This window comes from Cucumis melo, chromosome 12 (genome assembly GCF_025177605.1).
Source record: "Cucumis melo cultivar AY chromosome 12, USDA_Cmelo_AY_1.0, whole genome shotgun sequence".
NCBI lineage: Eukaryota > Viridiplantae > Streptophyta > Magnoliopsida > Cucurbitales > Cucurbitaceae > Cucumis > Cucumis melo.
In genome coordinates this window covers 24,546,935-24,568,623 of record NC_066868.1, presented here as the reverse complement: position 1 = coordinate 24,568,623, position 21,689 = coordinate 24,546,935, and the positions used below count along the sequence as shown (strand labels likewise).

At 34.9% G+C, this 21,689-nt stretch overlaps 5 protein-coding genes across 10 annotated transcripts; 2 read left to right on the top strand and 3 right to left on the bottom strand.

Annotated features, from left to right (window-relative positions):
* The first annotated feature begins 166 nt into the window (after positions 1-166).
* On the top strand, positions 167-3,528 carry LOC127144289 (cysteine-rich receptor-like protein kinase 29). Of its 5 annotated transcripts, none has more exons than XM_051080025.1 (8): positions 167-665; positions 787-1,664; positions 1,740-1,865; positions 1,952-2,082; positions 2,159-2,369; positions 2,449-2,686; positions 2,796-2,952; positions 3,048-3,528. In XM_051080025.1, exons 1-8 carry the CDS (start codon positions 565-567, stop codon positions 3,285-3,287), a joined length of 2,082 nt encoding a protein of 693 aa, XP_050935982.1. In that variant the 5' UTR covers positions 167-564; the 3' UTR covers positions 3,288-3,528. The 5 variants fall into 5 exon arrangements, with proteins under 5 accessions (XP_050935982.1, XP_050935981.1, XP_050935983.1 ...); XM_051080024.1 differs by having other exon boundaries at positions 1,946-2,082; XM_051080026.1 differs by having other exon boundaries at positions 167-685; positions 1,946-2,082.
* A 334-nt stretch (positions 3,529-3,862) lies between these two features.
* On the bottom strand, positions 3,863-7,712 carry LOC103485688 (transcription factor ILR3-like). The gene is made up of 5 exons (XM_008443388.3): positions 6,703-7,712; positions 4,930-4,992; positions 4,695-4,772; positions 4,441-4,603; positions 3,863-4,308 (listed from the first exon to the last, which is right to left on the bottom strand). Exons 1-5 carry the CDS (start codon positions 6,837-6,839, stop codon positions 4,042-4,044), a joined length of 708 nt encoding a protein of 235 aa, XP_008441610.2. The 5' UTR covers positions 6,840-7,712; the 3' UTR covers positions 3,863-4,041.
* Positions 7,713-7,810: 98 nt separating this feature from the next.
* LOC103485681 (thioredoxin-like protein CXXS1) lies at positions 7,811-10,028 on the bottom strand. Its single transcript, XM_008443379.3, has 3 exons — positions 9,625-10,028; positions 9,157-9,279; positions 7,811-8,198 (listed from the first exon to the last, which is right to left on the bottom strand). Exons 1-3 carry the CDS (start codon positions 9,724-9,726, stop codon positions 8,052-8,054), a joined length of 372 nt encoding a protein of 123 aa, XP_008441601.1. The 5' UTR covers positions 9,727-10,028; the 3' UTR covers positions 7,811-8,051.
* A 1,002-nt stretch (positions 10,029-11,030) lies between these two features.
* On the bottom strand, positions 11,031-16,352 carry LOC103485699 (kinesin-like protein KIN-14C). Its single transcript, XM_008443399.3, has 17 exons — positions 16,086-16,352; positions 15,507-15,752; positions 15,246-15,390; positions 15,023-15,132; positions 14,800-14,919; positions 14,490-14,693; positions 13,837-14,046; positions 13,682-13,756; positions 13,418-13,564; positions 13,201-13,333; positions 12,960-13,069; positions 12,515-12,676; positions 12,204-12,424; positions 12,002-12,083; positions 11,800-11,904; positions 11,612-11,716; positions 11,031-11,486 (listed from the first exon to the last, which is right to left on the bottom strand). Exons 1-17 carry the CDS (start codon positions 16,125-16,127, stop codon positions 11,307-11,309), a joined length of 2,397 nt encoding a protein of 798 aa, XP_008441621.1. The 5' UTR covers positions 16,128-16,352; the 3' UTR covers positions 11,031-11,306.
* A 3,985-nt stretch (positions 16,353-20,337) lies between these two features.
* LOC103485714 (oxygen-evolving enhancer protein 3-2, chloroplastic) lies at positions 20,338-21,465 on the top strand. Of its 2 annotated transcripts, none has more exons than XM_008443412.3 (3): positions 20,338-20,773; positions 20,856-21,151; positions 21,265-21,465. In XM_008443412.3, exons 1-3 carry the CDS (start codon positions 20,473-20,475, stop codon positions 21,361-21,363), a joined length of 696 nt encoding a protein of 231 aa, XP_008441634.1. In that variant the 5' UTR covers positions 20,338-20,472; the 3' UTR covers positions 21,364-21,465. The 2 variants fall into 2 exon arrangements, with proteins under 2 accessions (XP_008441634.1, XP_050935980.1); XM_051080023.1 differs by having other exon boundaries at positions 20,368-20,773; positions 20,856-21,155.
* The last annotated feature ends 224 nt before the right edge of the window (positions 21,466-21,689 follow it).

The window sequence follows — 21,689 nt, the reverse complement described above, 5'->3', positions numbered from 1 at the left end:
TTAATAAAATATATTGTTCTTTTGTTCTTTGTTTGCTTGTTGAATTGTGGAAACAAAATTCTAATCTAACTTTGTGTGGCTGAGGATTTTTTTTTTTTTTTTTTATCCTTCCCCCTGCTTTAATTTGTGGCTAAATGCCCAATGAATTGCTTCTCATTCTCACACTGCTAAAAATGGCAAAATATGATGTTTAATGGTATATGTATATATATGTGGAAGCTCGATATAGAGATGATTATGCTCTACTTTTTCTTAAACATATTAGAGAAGCCTTATTGGGCAGTTGATTCAAGCCGCCACCGAGGCTGGATATGCCGTGGGGGAGGCGGAATGGCGTTGAATGATGTGCACAATACAGTGGTTGGTGAATGAGAGATATGGTCAACACAATGTTGCAAGCGATGAAAAGAAAATTGGATGATTTTTTAACTTTATAGATAATATATCAGCAGTCGGTTGTATTATTATCAAGTATTTCAACATTAAATCAGTCAAGTGTATGAGCGTGAAAAAAGGCATTATTATCAAGTTTATGAACAGTACATTTGTAAGTATGTCAATATTATGTATATTAGACAAATGTATCAGTTTTATATAAACAGGTGCGTGGACCAAGAATATCAGTCGAGCTACGTCAAGTATATCAAATATATATTCATCTCCAAGTTAGTGGTCTGATCTCTAGGTGCAACGAGTGCTTGACTGATATGTGTTTAAACATTGTTGTTTTTTTCAAAAGACCTTTCTAATTTGATTGCTCGGTTATATGATACCATTCTCTTCCAGATTAGTTCCTTCGAAGGTTATGTGGAGCATAACAATGGCTGTTTCAGAATTTGTTTGTTCCATTACTCTGAGTTTGTCCTTCTTCCTACTTATCCACCACCCTCTCGCATTTGCTCAGCCCAGATTTGCCCACTATATATGCGTCGATGGAGGCAATAACAACCACACTACCGACGGCGAGGCCTACAAAGCCAATCTCAACCACCTCCTCTCCACCCTCACCTCCGATCATCTAATTGACTATGGCTTCTATAACCTCTCTTCCGGCATCCCCGAAAATAGAGCATACGTAATTGGACTCTGCAGAGGGGACATTTCCGCAGATTCTTGCCGGAGATGCCTCAACGACTCCAGAGATCTTCTCCCTTTGCGGTGTCCGACCCAGAACGAAGCCATTGGATGGTACGTTACCTGTATGCTACGTTATTCCAACCGCCCCATCCTCGGTTCAATGGAAGTTTCACCGTTTGTCAGTCTGTCGAACTCGGTGGCTGCGCCGGATCAGGCAGGGTTCACCAAGGCCGCAAGAAATCTGATTGCGAATCTCATAGGCCCAGCTTCGGACGGCGATTCCCGTTTGAAATTTGCAATGGGGAACACAACTCTTCCAAATTTGCCCACAATTTATGGTTTGGCGCAGTGCACACCGGATTTATCTCGGCAGCAATGCAACGAGTGCTTGGTTGGGGCTCTGCCTATAATCCGAAACTGCTGTGATGGAAAATTGGGGAGTAGAGTTCTTAGACCCAGTTGTAATTTTCGATATGAGATTTATTCCTTCATTGAATCGCCGCTTTCTCGCTCACCCTTGCCACTGCCTCCACCTCCGCCTCCGCCGCTATCCCCTGTTTTTCTTCCGCTTAACCGAACCACCCATGGTAACGCTATTGCTTCCACTTCCCTCAGAATTACTCCCCTTCTTATCTCTTCACACTTATATACTCCGTTTTCAGGTAATAAAAATGGAACTTTCATCGCTGTGGCTCTCCCAATTACTCTTGTTGTAGTTATAACACCGATGATCACCATCTACATCTTTGTGAGAAAAACTAAGCCAAAGAAAACCGATGGAAAAAAACGTAAGCTAATTAAGCAAGTTTAAATATACTTTTGGCGCAGGGAAATGAAGTTTTTCATGTGTTTTTCTTATATTTTGAAGGGGCAGGTGAAACAGAGGAAGAAATGACGACAATGGGGGGTTTTTTGCAGTTTGATTTCAACATCATTAAAATGGCAACAGATGAATTTTCAGATGAAAATAAAGTTGGGGAAGGTGGGTTTGGAGCTGTTTACAAGGTAATTACTTATAAAGGTTTTAGTTTTATAAGTTAGCTAGCAGGTGATGAATTCCTTTTCTAACTTCCATTAACAGGGAAAGCTTCCAAATGGACGAATCGTAGCAGTGAAACGGCTGCGTCAAGCTTCAAGGCATGGAGATGTTGAATTCAGAAACGAAGTGGTTTTGTTATCTAAGCTTCACCATCGGAATTTAGTTAAGCTTTTAGGTTTCTCCTTGAAACAAAATGAAAAGCTTCTCGTTTATGAGTTTCTGCACAATGGAAGTCTTCATACTTTCATTTTCGGTAAATTCTTTTACGTTTCTTCTTTTTAGTCTTTATTATTTATTGACATTTTACTAAAACCCTATTAATATCATGCAAGATCCTCTTAATCGTCAAACTTTCCATTGGACCGAACGCTACAACGTTATACAAGGCATTGTACGAGGACTTGTTTATCTTCATGAAGACTCTCAAATTAATATTGTTCATCGAGATCTAAAAGCTTCTAACATTCTATTAGATGTAAAGATGAATGCTAAAATATCGGATTTTGGTATTGCAAGATTATTTACACCTGACCGAACACATGATGATACAAGTACAATTATCGGTACTTAGTAAGTACTAGATTTACTATATAAGTTAATTAAGTGTTTTCTTAATTTTTATAATGTAAATATGAAGTCTTTCTACAACTTATTCTTTATAATGTGTATGAAATTTAAGTGGATATATGGCTCCAGAATACGTAAGACACGGTCATCTTTCATCAAAGTTAGACATCTTTAGCTTTGGTGTTTTAGTTTTGGAGATCGTGACTGGACGAAAGAATAATCGAACTGATAGCAATAATGAGAATGTAAGAGATCATCTAATAAGCGAGGTGAGTAGAATTTTATTTTTTCTTTTTCTTTGAGAAAATTGTCGGTAACCTCTAAATTAAGAGTTTTATTATATGAATTGATTTGATGTATGTAGGCTCGGAGAAATTGGATGGAGGGAACACCATTGAATATCGTAGATCCTTCAATTCAAGTTCAAAGTGAGATAAGCGATGAAGTGATGAAATGCATTCGTATCGGATTACATTGTGTTCAAGAAAAGGCAAGTGAGAGGCCAACGATGACTACTATACTTCTCATGCTTAACAGTGATTTAGTTGATTTTTTTGAACCGTCTCAACCTGCATATTTTACAAACACGAAGACCCCAACTTAACTGCTATTAGCCCATGGAATTGAAATATTATCTACATATCACAATGTCAAGAAGCAAATTACTTTGAAGCTAATTCCTTTATGGACTTCTGTTTTTAGCTTGTGTCTTCATTAATGTTTAAGAGTGATGTGTATATGTTGGTTTTATCAAAGATTCGAACTCTTTCTCAATATAACTAAATACTTATATGCCCAATATGATAATAACAAAAACAGTAAGGGCATGGACATGTTTGGTTCAAGGAGTTATCTTAAAACACAAATAAGGAAACATTAATGTTATTACAATTAAATTCTTTGCAACCATAACATTCCAAAATAAGCATTTCGATTTTTGTTCCAAATGCCTTCAACATTGCCATATAGGTTTTTGCAAACAAATCTTTGTAGGAATGACCTAATCTTTGAGACATTAATGTAAAATGTGACTCAACCAATTAAAAGTAAGTATTTGCTTACATTATACTATAGAAAGCTTTACCTCTTGGAACTCCTTCACGAGATAAGGATATCTCATCGGAAAAAACCCAAAAAACAGGAAGAGAACATGAAGAAAGTACAAATAAGATTTCAGAATTGGTGAATATGGTTATTGTATAAGAGCTTCCATGAATTTAGATCAGCAACAACTTCTCTAACATAACAGATATTCAGCCAATTCAAATTAACAGACAACATAACTGAGTCAGCCTACATAAAAATCAACATAGGATCCTCTCATACAAAAGCAAAGCCGGTTAACAGAATTCTCCGACTCAGGCGACTGGTGGCCGAAGAACGTGGTCTTGCGATGTATCAATGGCTCCCGGAGGCATAAACTGCCACATGGATACTCCTGGATATCCAATAACAGGTACCAATTTCCCCCCAACAATCTGATTTGGAGAAGAAAATCCAGGAGGAATTGCTGGAGGGTGAGGCAAGAAGCTTGGTTGTGTATTAAAGGCCTTCATTTTCTTTTCAAGGCCATCTTTTGCTTCTTTCAACCTTTGTTTTTCATCTCGTAGTTCATTCTTTTCAGCCTACATAAAGAAAAAGCTTTACTCAAAATAGAATTAAACATCAATGAAAGATCTTAAACCACACAAGTTTTTGAAACTTACAACATAGGAATATTATGAACTTTAAGAATGATAAGAAAAAGCTAGATGCACCTTCATTTCATTAATCTTCTCCAAAGAACTTTCATTAGACTCCTTAAGTTTCTGAGCGTCATCCCTTAGCTGTATAATCATTCGAACTGCATCACCCAAAATAGCAGACTTGTCAAGTTTGGGAGGCCTTCCATGATTGAGGATGGAATTCAATTCCAGAAACCTTTTATGGACAAAGAGAAAATATGAGGATTGGGAGGAACAGAGCAGAGACAAGAATGGCGAAAAAGATTAATGTAACAGAATTTAGATGCCTGTCATTTAGTTTATCCCTCCGCATTTTCTCTTTACGTGCCTTGGACTCAAATGCATTTGATGATCCAGAGCTCATCCTGTCAACAGTAAGAACATTACCATGCTCTTATAAGGGCATATCCAATAAAATATGCTAAACCTGAATGCTACAGCTTTGGAGCATTAACATTGATGCTAATGCTTGTAATTTAAAATCATTCTAAGTTGGGAACTTGGGAATTAATAACTACTCACCTTTTCCTGGAACCAGATTCTTTTACATCTTCTGCCATTCCAAGTGGCTCATCAAAGTCTGCCCTGAAACACTAACAACAGAAGGGTGAGTTCTTTTAATAAAATATAGGTTAAATGCGTCTATTTGGTCCTTGAATATTTAAAAGTGTTTTATAGTTCCTTAAATTTTAATTTTGTGTACAACATATCCTTGAATTAATTCAAATTTTGTGTCAAATAGATTCCTGACATACATTCCATTTTTTTTGAATTCACATACCTATTGGTTGCTAAATTTAAACTTTAAGGTCCTATTAGACATACAGACTAGTTCAATCTTGTGTATCTAATATATCAATTAATATTTAAAAAAATCAAATATGTAAGAGACCCAGTAAATACAAAATAGAAAGCTCAAGTATTTTTTAAACATTTTTTAAAGTCTAATGACATGTTAGGTACTTTTTAAATTTCGCAAAACCTTTAAACAAAAGCTTGATCTTAAGAACTAAACTTAGAAATTTAACCTACTATATATCTTCTCCATCACATAAAGGACACATAAAAACAAAGTTGATCTTTCAAGTCAATCGGTTATTGTAAAATTGAGAGAAAATGGTTTTTTCAAAAACTTGAACTCAAAACCTGAATCTAGTGTTATATTAGGCCACCCGTAAATAGAAAATATTGAATTGATAGGTTAAACAAATTAATTCACGAGACTTGATACATGAACTAGGGAAGAGCATGGTAGACCAACAACCAAGTCGATTGAACTGAAATCGGTAAGGAGGAGAAAGGATCGGTGGTATCAGTTTGGAAAAATTCCAAATCAGCAAATTAAAAATAATAATAATAAAGAACAAAACTGATCAACTTTGTTTCCTAAGAAAAGAAGAAAGAAAAACAAAACCGATGAAAGCTCACCCCCATGAACTACTAATATAAAATAGAGAAGAAAGCAACAGGGCAATATTTTAACTTCGAGAAGTACTTGACGTCATGTTCAAAAACTATTACAGTAAAAGCTGGTTTGAAGCATTCTTGAAATGAACATCCAGAGAAAATACTGGTAGAACTCCTAGCCAACCTTAAACTTTTTTAAATCACATTTTACTCAATAGAACATGGTTAAATTGCACAAAATACCCTGAAACTCGATTCGTTGTATAAAAAATACTCCTTGTCTTTCTTAATAAAGTTACAGTCTTACCCTTCACCTTTCGTATTCCAAAACTACTTGGAGGAGAAATACACTCGAATTTGGATGAAAATAGGGAGGGAACAAGTGACACTGTCAAGACCAAATTCTCTTGTCAATCATTCTAACATTTTTCTACTCGAATATGTGAATGAAAATTGGGACTTGGAGCAAATGACAATGACCTACACCAAATTCTTGTGCAACATTCTTACAGAGTTATGCTCCAAAATTTGGATTCAATTGGAATTTGGAACAGGTGACACGATTCCAACACCTGATTCTCATCCAACATTCTAAAAATTTCCATTTCAAAGTGAAATTTCGTTGCTCGTTAGTTTCTTTTCTAACAAAAACACAAAGTTCATAATCATTTACTATTATTTAGCCATGAAACATCCACATAGTCCCATATTCAAAACTCGGGTAAGAAAAGTAGAACACAAAGCAGAAAGTCGAATTGCCTTGGCTAAAACAGAAGTACAACTCAACCCATTCATTTCAACAACAAAAAATATCAACCAAAAAGAAATTCAAAAGAGATAAATACAGATTCTGTTAGAACACCAAAAGGGTTAGAAAAAAAGAAAAACCTGAAGGAGGCAGTGAAATCGCAAGAAGGCAAAGTGAAAGAGGGAAGATCCAGTGAAGGCAGGTCGCCACCGGGGACAGGAAAGTCCTCAATCACACCGTAATCGAACACCCAATCCGTAATTTCAGGCGACCCCATCTCTGAGAAGTTGCCGGAATTCGAAATCTCGGTACAATGCTAGAAGATATGGAAATGCATTGGGAAAAAGAAGAAAAGGGTTTGATTCAATGGTGGAAAGAAGCAATGGGAGATTTGTAGAGATGGAAAAGGGAATATGAGAAAAGAATGGGAAGGGAAAACCGGAGAAGAATCGCATATTTGGAAGCAAATGGTCCACTAACGCTAAGGCGAACACCACAAGAATAATTAAACACTGAGATTTGCAATATTTGTGATGCTTCCTAAGTTAAGCCCCACACTCACCTTTCGCTTTCTAAATTTGGATTTCAAATTCCCAAACGCCATATTCACATCTAATAGTTCTTCGGCCATAGCTCAACAGAATATAATCTTCCATCGACGAATTTGCTGGGATTTTTTTTTCTAAAACAATTTTTATTCTTTTGCTCGCACTAACCTTTTTGTAAGGTAAACTTAGTATATAATGAAACTTTCAACACAAAGTTACAACCACTTTTTACAAAATTTATTGAGTGTAGTGTCGAACTAAAACAGTAAATTAAAAATGTAAATAAAAAAAGTTAAAGAACCAAAAATAATCACTTTTAAAAACGTAGGGGCAGACATCGAACCAAAGGAATGTTTTGAAATTACATGAACTAAAACAAAGAAAACCTGAGAAGAATCTTCTGTAAAACAAATAAAACACAATTATTAAATAAGGAAAAGCTAGTGCATGCACAAAAGAAAGGTACTAAAAGAATACTAAAAATCTTCTCATAAATGATCACCATAAAGATACAAAAACATCTAAACCACCTATTTCTTCGTTTAACAGTGAATTTTGCGGAAGGTTTTCTGGTAAAATATGAGAGAGATTTGAAACTCACCAAAATTGCTAGAATTGGTCATTCATCAGCAATGATTTTCCAGCCATGAAAGAACTACACGAGTGAAATCTCAAGCCATCCAAGACAAATCAAGTAACATGACAACAAAACCCAGAACCCATTTCATTAAATTTCACAAGTTCAGGATAATAACATGATGGTAGTTCTAATTAAACAGAGCACAAAACAGTTCAAAAACTTGTATGTACATGATGAGGGGCTAAAACCACATAAACAAAAGCCAGACCAACACCTTGTCTCCATCTGATGCAAAAACCACAGCCATATATTACAAGACCAAATATACCATCACCACTAAACCAACCATAAGGACATTACATTATGCAACATGTACAGTCTCAGTATATGCCCCTATCCTTTTCCTTATCTCTTCTGGATTTGCACCCACAAGCTTGTCAATCTGAGTACCATTTTTCATCATCAAGAAAGTTGGCATTGCCTTTATCTCCAGTTTAGCAGCCACTTCCTAACATGGAAAATGGATATCACAAAGAAATATGTTGAAATACTCTCTCGGTTATCAGTCAGAGACATTACTTATCAATAACATACCAATACTTGTTTTTACAGCATGATTCCCCTTTTTTTGAAAAACTTTGATGATTATCAATGTCATTCAAAGTAGAAGTTCACTAGAATGAGTATGATTGACAATCCCAACTGCTTACTTGTCGTCATCTATCTTAAAAGCCTATGCTGAGAAGCTCATATTTCATAATCAGAATCTAGGGACTGGAAACTAATAACCATATGCCCTACCAGTGTTTCAAAAAGCGCACAACCAAGGAACCCATTTTTGTAAAGCCATCACCTAAGCCTCTTTTCTTCTTTTTCCTTTAACTATGTGAGGTTATGAATGAAAAGGAAGAAAAAGAGGCATCAATTTCATCAAAAAGAAGTTATTGGTATGGTCTAATACTCTATTTAACACCTTCCCTTGCAATAAATTACTAGGTTCCTCTCTTTTTCACTCGTCCTTTCTCCATTGACTTCATTTTTCTAAACTCTATGGTCTTCACCTTATTATCATTTGAATTCTAGAACCTAAACAACGAAAATCAGCACCTAAGAAGAAAGTTGTTAAACTGACGATCTTAAGATACACCAACTTGTTTGTATGATTGTATCACTCAAGAAGAAAGTTGAAATCATGGAGTCCGAAAAGCAGGTAAGTCCCTAGACAGGAGTAATGACATATCTATTTTGGTTTTGGACATTTGGGCATGTTAGGAAGTGAGCTTGAAATGGTAAAGTTTCAAAATCACTTTCAAACATACCTTTAAACATTCAAAATCAATTTTTTGTATGCTTTTACACTTTTAAATATGATTTTCATACAATTTTTAATTGATTTTGGACTATTAAAAACAAACTATCGAGTGATTTTAACCCTTTCAAAATCACTTTAAAACCTGACTTATTACCTTAACCTCATCAACATCGACAGTGAGGAACAGAACATCCGGGTAGGTTAATGCCAGTTCTTCAAAAAATGGATTCATGGCAACCGAAGGCATACACCAAGAAGCAGTGAAGTGCACAACAATCTAAGAAAAAAAATAAAAAGGAAAAAGAAATCACATAAACAAGTGGAAACTTGGAACTTTCATCGTAGTTGGTTAGAACGAATTGCAAAACAATTTCCCATCAAAATAGAGCGAATTTTCCATTATACCTTATAACCATTTCATCCAACCTACACCAAATTCCTCAATTTCAATACGAACAAGAGAACAAAATTACTTTTCCAGTAGAAAAACGTCATGGAGATTGCTCTTACAGGTCATTCATAGCTTCCTCAAATGTATTCGCAAACGAGCAAAGAACGCATTCGAAAAGTATTCAAAAAGATCTCAACAGCGAAAGAAGTGAGTTTAAAAAAGGGAACATACAAGAGAATCTTGTTGAATGGCTTTAGTCAAGTAGAAATTCCACGATTCCATAGATTCAATCTTAACAACCCTAGTCCGTCGCCACTGATCTTGTCCCTCCATCTCCACTTTAGCCACTCAGAGTCTTACCGAGTTCTTCAGCGATTGATAGTGGGAATTGCGTTGTAATCCAAATTTTTGCACCATCGATTAGACGAAATAAAGGATTGCTATAAAATTAGCTAGGAATCGGACCCCACTTCTTGATTTTATCTTATCCAAATTGTTTGATTTGATTTTGATTTTGATTTGATTTGATTCTTCACCAGCTTCACATGCAAACCTGGAAATAGTAACAGTGGCAGAAGATCTTTCATATTGCATCACTCTCGACCCATTTTTGGTGCACTTCGTTGTCGTTCTTTTTATTAATGATTGCCCTTTAGGCTTTATCTTTTGTGTACGGTTTGCATTTAGGCCGGACATTTGTTTTGTTTTTTCTGTTTTTCTTTTTCCTTTTCTTGTTGGTTTGAATCAGATATCATCATTCGGTTAGATTCGATTTGAAACTAAAACCATTTCGAATTACAAAATAACAAAAAATCGAACCGAACTCTCATCTATGTCAGACCGAATCAGAATCAAACCTCATATACGGTTAAGTTTTAAATCATCCCAAACCAGACGTATGTACCTGCAATCTCTTACACGATCCTTTAACTTTTTATAGGATCATTTAATCTTTAATCTCCTGCACGATCGTTTAAAGGATCGTTTAATCTTTAATCTCATGTACGATCGTTTAACTTTTTATACGATGGTTTACTAAACTATCTTATCCAAACGTAATCATACATGATCATACAGCTTTCTATATGATATTTCAACCTCTAATATAATCCTTTAGTTTTCTATATACTCTTACAATTCGGTTCAGTTTAAAAGATTCAAAGCAGTTTCAGTTCAAAACGAAATCAAATCAAACTAACATGGATTTGATTTTAGTTTGGTATGTAATTTGTTTCGATTTTCAACTGTTTTTTGAACTCTAGTTTCAACAATTCAAAAAAAATTTGTATAAACCGATGAAGTATACTTCATATATTATATGCAATATACTTCCTTCCATATATTACATATCTAGTTGATGTCCATCACTAATATCACCCGTAAATATGTAAAATTCTTCAATATTTAAAAATATTTCCAAGAATGTATTTAAAATAAAATTTTATAATTATTGAGAGTTTCAATATATTTAATCAGTAATTCATTAGTTTGGGATACTCATCTCCTCTTCCCACAATTTCTGCGATCATAAATAATATATGATTGGGAAAATCGTATTCAAAATTTTATTGGAGAACTCGAGAGAAAAACATTAAATTAGAGTTACAATAAATTAGAGTTGCTAAAATTCATCCAAAGAAGATGAAATCAAGGATTAGAATTAGAAATATGAGAGATATTTATCTTTAGGTTCATAAAATCATAAACTGTTGTACAGAAAAATAAAATTTGAAAAATCATGTTAAAATCACACAGCCTGATTCTAACCCTGATATTAATACAAATTAGTGGTTGATCCCAACACCAAACACCATCTACAACACTTCACTAATACTACAACCCTGTGACGAATAAAGATTTATGTATGCAAAATGCAAATGCAGCAGCCGAGAGAGCTTAAACTATACTCAATTTTAGCCATAACTCAACCGGGAATCTACAGGTCGCATGGTTGTTTGCCGGCGAGGAATTCCGATTTCACACGCATTCACTCTGGCCGCAAACCGAAGCGAGCAAAGCGACTCATTCACAGATGATGGGTCAGGAGAGATGTTGACAAACATCAAAGTTTTTGAGTCTCCGCCTAGGCATGGCTGTTTACATACATATTTGCAAACAAACTAGTTAGTTGCTTCCATCAAGTGATATTTGATAATTGAAGATGGATTAACTATGAGCTAGTTAAGATCGAAAGATTTAGTTTAGAGAAAACACGTGCCTGGAGAAGATACGTAAGCTTGGAGTTCCTAAAAGGGACATGGTCTTCCTTCTTAGCCAAGGAAAATATGACATCGCTCAAACACGACAAACTTTTGTTGATAGCCTGATGATGATAGTCAGGAAATATGGAAGTTAGAATGATTATTGTAGAGTGAGAATGAACCTACAGCAGGTACAAGAGTGAACCTGTGTTTCCTTCAACCGATCCCCGGTTGCCCCACTCCTCGAAAGCCGTTCACTCCCAGCAAGATCAATGAGATTTAGAACCCCCTGAACTTGTTGCTCAGTGCTCTGGGGAAGTGAAGGAAAAATTTCAGCTGATTATATATACAGCACAAAAATAGGTGAACTACAACAATGTATGCATGCGGATTATAAGGAAACCTGCCTCATTTACGCCTGATATACGCATAGTAAATACAAAATGACTTCTTGATGACTGCTCGTTCATTTGAGTTCTACCTACGGACCTGAGAATCAAATCCAATTCAAATTCAATCCTGACGTCCAATCTGATCCTCTACTTTGCACATAAACTACGTGGGTAAAAGAAATTTAGAGTTCAAATTGTCATTCTCAAAGTGATGGACCTGCTGTGAGCAGCCTGCTGTAGGAGTGAAGAGATCTCTCGAATACTGCAAACATCAACGATGGTGAGATCTGAAACGTGTGTATTCCCGTTTGCATCATGCTTAATGGTGTACTGTTTACCAAGAACACCATTTTCTGTCCTTGTTATGTCAGAACCGCCTGATCGATGTGTTGACAGTAAATCACGAATGGTTTCATTATATATTTCTAACATGGAAACCTACAATGAACGTAAGAAATTTAGAAGGGATTAAAAAGATTCTAGAACTTAAAGTAAAATTGATGATCCAAATAATTGTTTGTTTTTTACCTGCATTTTGTATTTCCATCCCTGAGATTGAAGGGATTGACTAGCTTGAAATATTTGTTCAAGAGATCGTGGTATCAAACCTTTCTGCTCTGGAGCTTCGGGTCTTCCCATCATTGTATAAGTTTTACCGGATCCTGTTTGACCATAAGCAAATATGCAAACCTGACAAAATATCAGGTTGATGAGTTTTCTTTTCAACAAGGCGTCAGATGTGATAGAACATTGAGCAGTAAATACAGAGAAACTCAGATTACCATGGAAAAGTGTAAAGATTGAATCTTAATCAGCTTTTGTTTACATTTTAATGAACATAACAAATTTTTACGTGTTCAAAGAAGTGGGAGCACTGTAATGGAAAAAATGGAGGGAATAACCCTCACATTATTATAAAATGAAGCAAACTATTCACAAGGATTCACAAAAAATTAGAGATAAGCAACGATACCTTGTAGCCATCAAGTGCACTCTGCACCAGTTGGGATATTTCTACAAAAACATCTTGCTGAGATGCCTCATGATTAAACACCTTGTCAAACGTGAATGGATATTTCTGCCCTGTTAACGAAATGATTACATTGAATAAATTAGCCTCCAGTCAATCCGTATTCAAAAGCAAAATACATCATTTGTTGTTTGCAGAAAGGCTTAGTTCTAACGAATTTCCGCAGACAAGAATGTCTTCATACCACTTTGCGACAAATCGATACCCCGGCCCGCGGCTTCTGTTGATGTTGGATAGGAGACAACCGTGGTTTCTACACCATCATCAGGTAGCAAGGGTCGCACTCGACAGAATACACGGATATTCCCTTTTAATTCCTGCCCGTTAAAACAATAAATTAATTTAAAGCCAACCACCTAATGACCCAAAGCCAACAACAGAATTGAGCACGTGAACATTACCAGTATCGTGTTGTGAAGTTTTTTTCTCAACTTCTCTCCCTCTGTAATTTGCAGCTCTGCATCTGCTAGGCGGCTTTGTAAGTCACTGATATACCTTTTCTGTTCTTCATATTCTGACCTAGTTTGGAAAGCAGATAAGTCTGCTCTCTATGAGAAAGAAAACCAATTGTTGGATAATTAGAAGAAAACATTTAATTCGGATAGGAAAGGTCGGCTCCACAAAAACAATATAACAAGCACAATTCATTAATGGCTATCACTTACTTTTAATTTTTCATTTGCAGCTGTTAGTTGGTGATCGAGCACACGTATTTGCTCCTTTTGTGAAGAGCATGTCTCCTGAAGAGAAGAAAAAGTTTCTGATTAAGAAGATTGGGATGCCAGGAACATCAATGAGTAAACATTGGTACGGTCTTTACCTCCAAGGAATTTGTTTTCATTGTCAGGCTATCCAATTCAATACATGATTTACCACTGGCCTCTTTAAGTTTCTCCAAGTCGGCGGTCAAGGCCAGCACCTGACTTGTTAGACGGTCGCGATCATGTCTCACTTGTTGTAGCTCTTCCCGAAGACACTTGATGTCATTCGTCAACGTATCTTTTTGTTTCACTGCCTCCTCTAATGAAGCCTATATGAGAAAATCAACTAGCAATTATTCTACGGGCCATCCAACAAATACCAACCGCCACTTATTTCATTCACAACGTGCACATTATTGCAGCAAAATTTAAAATTAGAATACGAAAAGAACTTCACACAAGCATGAACTTCTTCACTAGAAATGATACAGATTACACCCCCAATACTTGTGCAAGGCCATGGAAAATAGTAAAAGTTTATGAACAGATAGAACAAGTTCATGAATTTATTGTCAAGCTGTTTGAGGATATTAGAGTTTATTGGTTTGTTTAGTTTAGAATTTGCTATGTTCTGTTATTAAACAGTTGTACTAATTGGCTATTAATATGCCTCTTTTATCATCAGTAAAATAGGAAAGGGTTTATTTACATTATCTCTTAATACGGTAACAAGAGATAGTTTTGCAAGATCAAACGTTAAGAATCCTCTTACTTTCAAAGATTTTAATTGTTCCTGCAGCGTCTTATTGTGACCTCTCACTGTGCTAAGATTCTCCACAACTGTCATTTTCTCCATTCCTACTCTTTTGAGCGACTCGCTGGTTGTATCAAGGTCAGCTTGGAGTTTACTGTTATACTGTTGAAGACTGATATTATACTCTTGTGCCCTCTTGTACAAATCTTCATTAGAGGCAAGCTGTATATTTTCAAGGATTGAGGATTAGAATTTGCATAAATCAGCTAAGAGAATAACCATTCCTGAAGAACAGGCTAATATAGAAGTCCAACATGAGCTATATTACCCTCTTTTCAGCCGCTAATTTCTCTTGAAGAGCTTTCTCAAGGTCGCTTGAAAGTGAAGCTTGTAAATTCTCGGCGGCAAGGCGGGCATCTTTCTCTCTTTTATGACACTCAATTGCATCCTATATGTACCAAAACATAACAAGGAATCACAGAATGGTTAAAAAAAATATAAGGAATTATCGGCACAAAAAAACCAATAAGCATTAGCAACCAATAACCTACCAGCTTATCAGATTCCTCTTTAGTCATTTTCTCCTCCAAAGACGCAACATTATCCCTTAGCACTGAAATAGTGGAAGATAACTCATCCGCTCTTTCTTTCATTTCCAACTCTGGAAAACAGGTGGAACACAATATGCCATAGTATTCCTCGTTGTTAATATTATGTTACAAACTTTATATCAAATTATTGGCAGCAGTAAGAGCCCATGAAAATCAACACTACCTATAGCAGAACATTTCTTCTCAGCAGATTCCAGAGCAGTTCGAAGTCTTTCCTCTTCAAGTAGATGACTTTCCTCGATTTGTTGAAACCATTTTATGCAAAGCTTGAGCCTCTTATTGTGATCTGTTATTTGATCCACTTTCCCCTGACAAAATTTTGTCATAAAAAGTCGTACAGCATTAGCAAAACAGTTCCGGACAAGAAATGCAAGAATAACGATTAACTATTAAATATTGGTTGTAGAAAATTTCAGCATCCAACCTTCAGATCAAATTTCTTCCCTTTTAACTTCTCACTTAACAACGCATCTATCTCTTCTTTTGTGAACTCCACGGTGCCACATTCCGAATCCTCGGTGCTACACGCATCACTAGCAGAAACCCCTTGCCTATTATTAACATCTACAAACGGTTGTCTTCCTCGGGCACCAGCTGCAGGCCCTAATATTCTTCCAGCTGCAATCTTTCTCCTTTTGTCTAAGGGAACATCGTCTGGAACATCCTTTTTCTGCATGATCATTTCAAAAACAGCCATGACATAGATTAACACACACAAATTTAATTTGTTGGTGTGCAAAACCCAACCATTTTAAATCAATAGAGAAAAACAACTATAAACTAAAACACTACAAATCCAGATGTTTCCATTAAAACCACTGATTTCAACTCGCTCTCATTTCTTAGTTCACCGACATACACCCCAAAAAAAAAACCAAAGGTAATCAAGAAATGAAACCCTCGATTATGATTAAGACAAACCAGTGAAGAAAAGAAGTTGTATCTGCTAATTTCCCTAACATCCTAACAAATAGAAAAAGATCAAAGAGTAGAATCAACTTACAGCTGGACTACGAGGGGGCCTATTCTGATTTCGAGATGCCATATTTCCTCAAATCCAGAAAGGATCAACCTCCGATAAAGTCGTGGACAGTTGTTCCCAGAATGAGCCCAACGGCGGAGGGGAAAATACCGATAGGGGCCGGGGAATTTGAAAGATGAAGAGTTGAGTTGGGGAAGGTGTGAGAGTTTGGGGGGAGGAAGACAAAATGGAACGTTGAGATCTGGTTGAAGTGTGTCTCGGGTCGAAGAGGGGAAAAAAGGGCACACAAGATTTTGAAATTTGAATTGGCGGTATAGTAACACGCGCTCCACAAGAGAGACGTTATTTATTTGGGCTGGGCTTTTACTTTTGGGCCATTTTGCTTTTTTTTTTCGGGCCCAATTATTTTATAGCTTCATTTATTTACTTTAATAATAAATGCGAGATTATATTATATTATATACTTTCCATATTTATTTGAAAAGTTTGGTCCTTTGATTAAATAATTGATTATACCGTTGGGTTGGAGTGATGGTTGTCACTGTCTTACTTTTGGTGGTCTATTGTATTCTTTTATTTTTATTATATAGTAATTTCTCAAAACCTATCCTCACTATTGCGGTCATTATAATTATTTTCATAGAAGTTTTTCATCTCCGGTAAAACTTTGCTTTACGTTTTTCTTTTTTATTATTTTTTTATACAAAAAATTTCTTTATGATCCCTACATTAAGTAGATTTTAATTTAGTTTTTATTATTTATTTAGTTTCAAAATATGAGTTTTTTCAAAAATATAACAAATAAAATATTTACACAAGTCTAAAAATAAAAAATAAAAAAATCGGGAAATACTAAAAATGCCCTAGTTAACACGTGATTAATCGGTCACATGCATGCGAGTGATTTTTTTTTTTTTTTTAACGATCGTGTACTATAGTCATGATACTCAATTATGTAGTTCTTTTTTAACAATGGAAAAAAAAATGTTTCAAATTTAATGATCGTGTTGATCATAAAAAACGATTGTGTTGATTATGATAAGTGATCATGTAGTCCGATGTAAATTATTGTTAAAAGCTTCAACTCTAATGATTGTGTTGACTATTGTTAAAAGTTTTCTCTCGATCTTTCCTAACTTTGAGGTTATTTTTAAAAAATAACATTCCAAAATTAAATCTTAATGATACTTGATGTGATGGTTTATAAAATGTATTATCATAGTGACACTCCATAATCTCATTCACATAAAATAGATGTTGGAAAAAATAATTAGGATCCGTTTGGATTGCCTATGAAAAAAAATGTTTTTTTTTTAAGAATACATTTTTGAAAAAATATATTTTTTAAAATGAGTTTAAAATCTAAATACTCACATGTTTGGTTTGACCTCTTTATAAATGTTTGTATACAAAATTGTGTTTGCTTTGGTTTATATTTATGAACAAATTTCAAAATAAAAAAAATACACATTTTGAATTTTTTTTCATAAATATATTTTAAAATTAATTAGACGTTATCTTGAAATTATTAATTTTTTTAAAAAAATTCAATTTTAAAAGCACAAATATCTTGAAATGTAAATATATAATCATAAAAAAAAAATTGATTTCTATCAACAAAATATAAATAAGATAAATAATTTTTTTTTAGACAATATAATATCATTTAGACAAAAAGATATGCAATTCGATCACGTCCTTCATTCATTTTTATTTCATGAACCGAACGATCATGTTCTTTATTGACATCCTCATGATTTCTTTCACAGATGTTAAATCGAAATAGATTTGACTAAGAGATAAACATTTGCTGAGAGAGAAACATTTAATAATCTCTATATTTAAATGTGTGTTCATATACATTAAAAAAAATATTCAAAGTATTTAAAAATAGAAAAAAAAAACAAAAAGAACGAAGGAGTAAAAAATAGATAATAAAAAAAAATAGAAAAAATAAAGGAAGAAAAATAAATATTTGTAAGGGATTTCTCATTAAACATAAAATAAATATTTATTCTAAGATTTGGTTGCATGTGTTTTCTCCAAATGATTTATTTTATAACCTCATTTTTCCAAAAATTATTTCAAATGAACGTCAAACACCTCAATTTATCTTAAAATAAATTATTTTAAAAATTAAACACTTCAAAAACCAATCCAAACACACTCTCAGTCTATTCCTAATGTTATAAAGGATGTTAATGATATTTTTACTCATTTTAAACTGAATCCTAATTTCTGTATGGTAGAAATTGAATTTGAAAACAATGTGTATGCTTGCCTTCCAGTTTTTTCAAACATCAATTGTCACACCCATTTTTGTCAGAAATAAAAGCTTTCAAATGGTAGTTTTTGGAAAATGTGTTCATTTTGTTGTATTAAATAAAACTTTTCCAAACGTAGGGTTAACCAATTATATCGTGTTGAGTATGCTTTAAATTTTATGGATATTTTATACAACTTAAACCAATTTATATGGAAGTGCTCAGCGGCGGTCATCGGAAATGGTTGCAGGTGGAGGCCGTCGAAAAACAGTATCAGAAGGTTGGTCGCCATTGATTGTCAGAATTTAGCCAACAGTGGTAGCCGAAGACAATGGACTGATGGAGGGAGGTTGGCCGGTGGAGTTTGTTGGAAAATAGTGATAGAAGGTTTGGTCGACAAAGGTCACAGGATAAGATGGAGTGAAGGTCGGCCAGTTTGTCAAAAATCAGTGGCAGGACATTACCGATGACGGGTAAAACAAAGATCAGAGGTTGGTTGGGCAATGGTCGTCGGAAAATAATGGTGTGGTTGAAAGTGAGTCGATGGCAGTCATAAAAAAAAAACAATTGTTTGGATGTTGGCCGGTGGTTGTCAAAGTTTTTTCTTTTTTATAGAAATGAGCAAAGACTAACCATTATACACTTGAAACTTATTTTTCTAGAAGTTAATTTTAAGTATTTATATTAACTAAACCAAATTATTTTATAAAATTATTTATTTAAAAATTTATCTTTGGTGATCGTCAAACAAATCATTCATTTTTAAAATAACTTAATTTTTAATTTAATTACTTTTAAAAGGTATTCCAATTAACTCTTAATATCAAATGAGTGAAAAGTCAAACTTATTTGTAAGTTTTATCAAAATATATTGTTACCATTAACAAACTAAAGACACAACATAAAATAAATGATAGACATGTTTATTAGTTTACCGATGTTTGCGGTCGACAAACACCTATTAGTGATGTATGAGCATAAAAACGAGATCATTTGAGATTGTCTATAAAATGTGTGCCAATGTGAGTTTAAATTAATGGTAATTTATATAATATTTTTTTTCTCGCTAGAGGTTGGAGATTCAATTTTCCATACTCTGGAATTATTTTAGTTTAAAAAATATTGCTAGATTTGTAAATGCACAATTTATTATTTGATTAGCATAGTTAATTAGGCTTGTTCTGTCATACATGTATCTTTTTATTGACCTTAAATTTTAATATAGTAAGCTGAGACAATTGAAGCTAGGAAACATTATCTAAACAAAATATGCGCCATGAATACTCATAAAAGAATGTTTGTAGTAGTTTTGATTTTGAAACTAAGTTGAAATCACACATATTTTGGATATGTAGGATTCGAGCATGTCACTGCTACCTTGTAAATGATTAAAAGAATAAATCAAAACAAGACAAGTTTAATATTGAAAACATTGGAGCATAAGAGAATTATGGTCGAACAAAACAAGAAAGAGAATTGAGTCTTCGACCTTGGGCCTCAAGCTTCCAGCCTAAAAGTCCAATTTATCTTACGAATCGTGTCGAACATGCCCCCACTCCAATAGGTCCATGATACCCGATTTGGTTTACTTATTAATCTAATCCCTGAACCAAATTCATTGTTGGTGTCACGTGAAGATCATATATATATATATATTGTTATACGTTGGAATGAATTTTGGCATCAACAACATCAAACACAAAAAGAAACTACAATTTGCTTTTGTAATAGATCCCAAAATACAACTTTTAAAGTTAACTAGTTAATTAAGATTGTTATAGAAATTTAATCATATATGGTAAGGATGGCAAACAAATATCCCAAGCAAGTAAGTGCTGTTAGTGTTAGAGAAGAGAATCATGATCTGGTGAAGTCCACGTGGTGAAATTTTAGTAGCCCACGCTGGAACCAATCAAACTTGTCCAATGAACAAGAATGGTCCAACACGTGTTCATACACAATTGGTTAAAACCATATCCAACTTATCCAAGTAGAAAATGGCAGATAAGGTGGTGGTGCCCCCAATTACTCTGCATCACATAAACAAATGAAGAGATCTACAACATAACCCTCAATTTCCCACTAGAAAACCCTTTAACTTTGTAAAACAACAAAAGTATTCAAAAGGGTTGGTAGTGGAAGAAATGGCACAAGCTATGGCATCAATGGCAGGACTCTGTGGTTCCTCTCAGGCTGTATTGGAAGGTAGCCTTCAAATTAGTGGCTCAACCCGCTTGAGTGTGGCTAGCAGCATCAGACCTTCCGTCCCCCGTTCTGGGTTGATGATCAAAGCCCAGCAAGTTCCTGCTGAGCCTGAGACCAGCCGCAGGGCTGTTCTTGGCTTGGTCGCCGCCGGTCTCGCTTCCGGCTCTTTTGTTCAAGCCGTCCTCGCTGAAGCTAAGCCCATCAAAGTCGGTCCTCCCCCACCTCCATCCGGTGGACTCCGTAAGTAATTCAACACTAAATTTACCTAATCCATCAGCTTAAATCTTTACGCGTAATTGAAATAGGAATCTTATTGTTGCAGCTGGGACTATGAACTCGGACCAGCCAAGGGACTTGGACCTGCCATTGAAAGATAGGTTCTTCCTGCAACCACAAAGTCCAGAAATGGCTGTGGCAAGAGCAAAAGAATCAGCCAAAGACATTATCAATGTAAAGGGGCAGATAGAGAAGAAGGCTTGGCCATTTGTTCGTGATGACCTTCGTCTTAAAGCAGAGTACCTTCGTTATGATCTCAAGACAATCATTTCTTCTAAGCCTAAGGAAGAGAAGCAGGCCCTTAAGGACCTCACAGGAAAACTCTTCCAAGACATCAACAATGTTAGTATTGTTTCATAATTTTCTAATTTTGGCATTGATTTGATTACATGTCTCTTCTATTTGTTTCTAACGATTGTTTTTGTTCTATACCATCAACTGGGAATTTTTTGCAGTTGGATTATGCAGCAAAGATTAAGAGCAGCTCAGAAGCAGAGAAGTATTATGCTCAGACTGTGTCAACTCTCAACGATGTTCTCTCCAAGATTGGTTAGAAGTTTCTGTTAATTTGATGTAAAATTATTTGTGAAGATAATGCGAGACTTTCTCCAGTTTGAACCAATGTTATATCCACGGAATTTGGTTTCATCCCTCAACTCAAACTCTTGCCAATTTCTTATTGCATTGCTTATTTTGTTTAGTGCACTACAATTTTCACTACTTGCATTTGATTGCTAGAAGGGTAGTTATAGAACATACTTCACTGAAGGGATCATTTGTTTTCAGTAATTCAAGATAATCAAATAGTCAAGCATCCCAACACCCCGAGTATCCTAAAATTCATCAATTTTAGCAATATTTTGATTCCAGATGAGATTTA

What these genes read in the sequence shown, in the direction of transcription:
- LOC103485714 (XM_008443412.3), top strand. Translation starts at nt 20,473, where the DNA reads ATGGCACAAGCTATGGCATCAATGGCAGGACTCTGTGGTTCCTCTCAG. An exon ending in ACCTCCATCCGGTGGACTCC is followed by an intron (nt 20,774 to 20,855) that starts GTAAGTAATTCA and finishes TTATTGTTGCAG; the next exon opens with CTGGGACTATGAACTCGGAC. An exon ending in TCTTCCAAGACATCAACAAT is followed by an intron (nt 21,152 to 21,264) that starts GTTAGTATTGTT and finishes AATTTTTTGCAG; the next exon opens with TTGGATTATGCAGCAAAGAT.
- LOC103485699 (XM_008443399.3), bottom strand. Translation starts at nt 16,127, where the DNA reads ATGGCATCTCGAAATCAGAATAGGCCCCCTCGTAGTCCAGCT. An exon ending in AACAATTAAAATCTTTGAAA is followed by an intron (nt 14,047 to 14,489) that starts GTAAGAGGATTC and finishes TTTCTCATATAG; the next exon opens with GCTTCATTAGAGGAGGCAGT. An exon ending in GTGCACTTGATGGCTACAAG is followed by an intron (nt 12,677 to 12,959) that starts GTATCGTTGCTT and finishes ATATTTTGTCAG; the next exon opens with GTTTGCATATTTGCTTATGG.
- LOC103485688 (XM_008443388.3), bottom strand. Translation starts at nt 6,839, where the DNA reads ATGGGGTCGCCTGAAATTACGGATTGGGTGTTCGATTACGGTGTGATT. An exon ending in GAATCTGGTTCCAGGAAAAG is followed by an intron (nt 4,773 to 4,929) that starts GTGAGTAGTTAT and finishes TACTGTTGACAG; the next exon opens with GATGAGCTCTGGATCATCAA. An exon ending in AGAAGATTAATGAAATGAAG is followed by an intron (nt 4,309 to 4,440) that starts GTGCATCTAGCT and finishes TTCTTTATGTAG; the next exon opens with GCTGAAAAGAATGAACTACG.
- LOC127144289 (XM_051080024.1), top strand. Translation starts at nt 565, where the DNA reads ATGTATATTAGACAAATGTATCAGTTTTATATAAACAGGTGCGTGGAC. An exon ending in AAATATATATTCATCTCCAA is followed by an intron (nt 666 to 786) that starts GTTAGTGGTCTG and finishes ATTCTCTTCCAG; the next exon opens with ATTAGTTCCTTCGAAGGTTA. An exon ending in TCTTCATACTTTCATTTTCG is followed by an intron (nt 2,370 to 2,448) that starts GTAAATTCTTTT and finishes ATATCATGCAAG; the next exon opens with ATCCTCTTAATCGTCAAACT.
- LOC103485681 (XM_008443379.3), bottom strand. Translation starts at nt 9,726, where the DNA reads ATGGAGGGACAAGATCAGTGGCGACGGACTAGGGTTGTTAAGATTGAA. An exon ending in CCATTCAACAAGATTCTCTT is followed by an intron (nt 9,280 to 9,624) that starts GTATGTTCCCTT and finishes TTTTTTTCTTAG; the next exon opens with ATTGTTGTGCACTTCACTGC. An exon ending in TCGATGTTGATGAGGTTAAG is followed by an intron (nt 8,199 to 9,156) that starts GTAATAAGTCAG and finishes TTTCCATGTTAG; the next exon opens with GAAGTGGCTGCTAAACTGGA.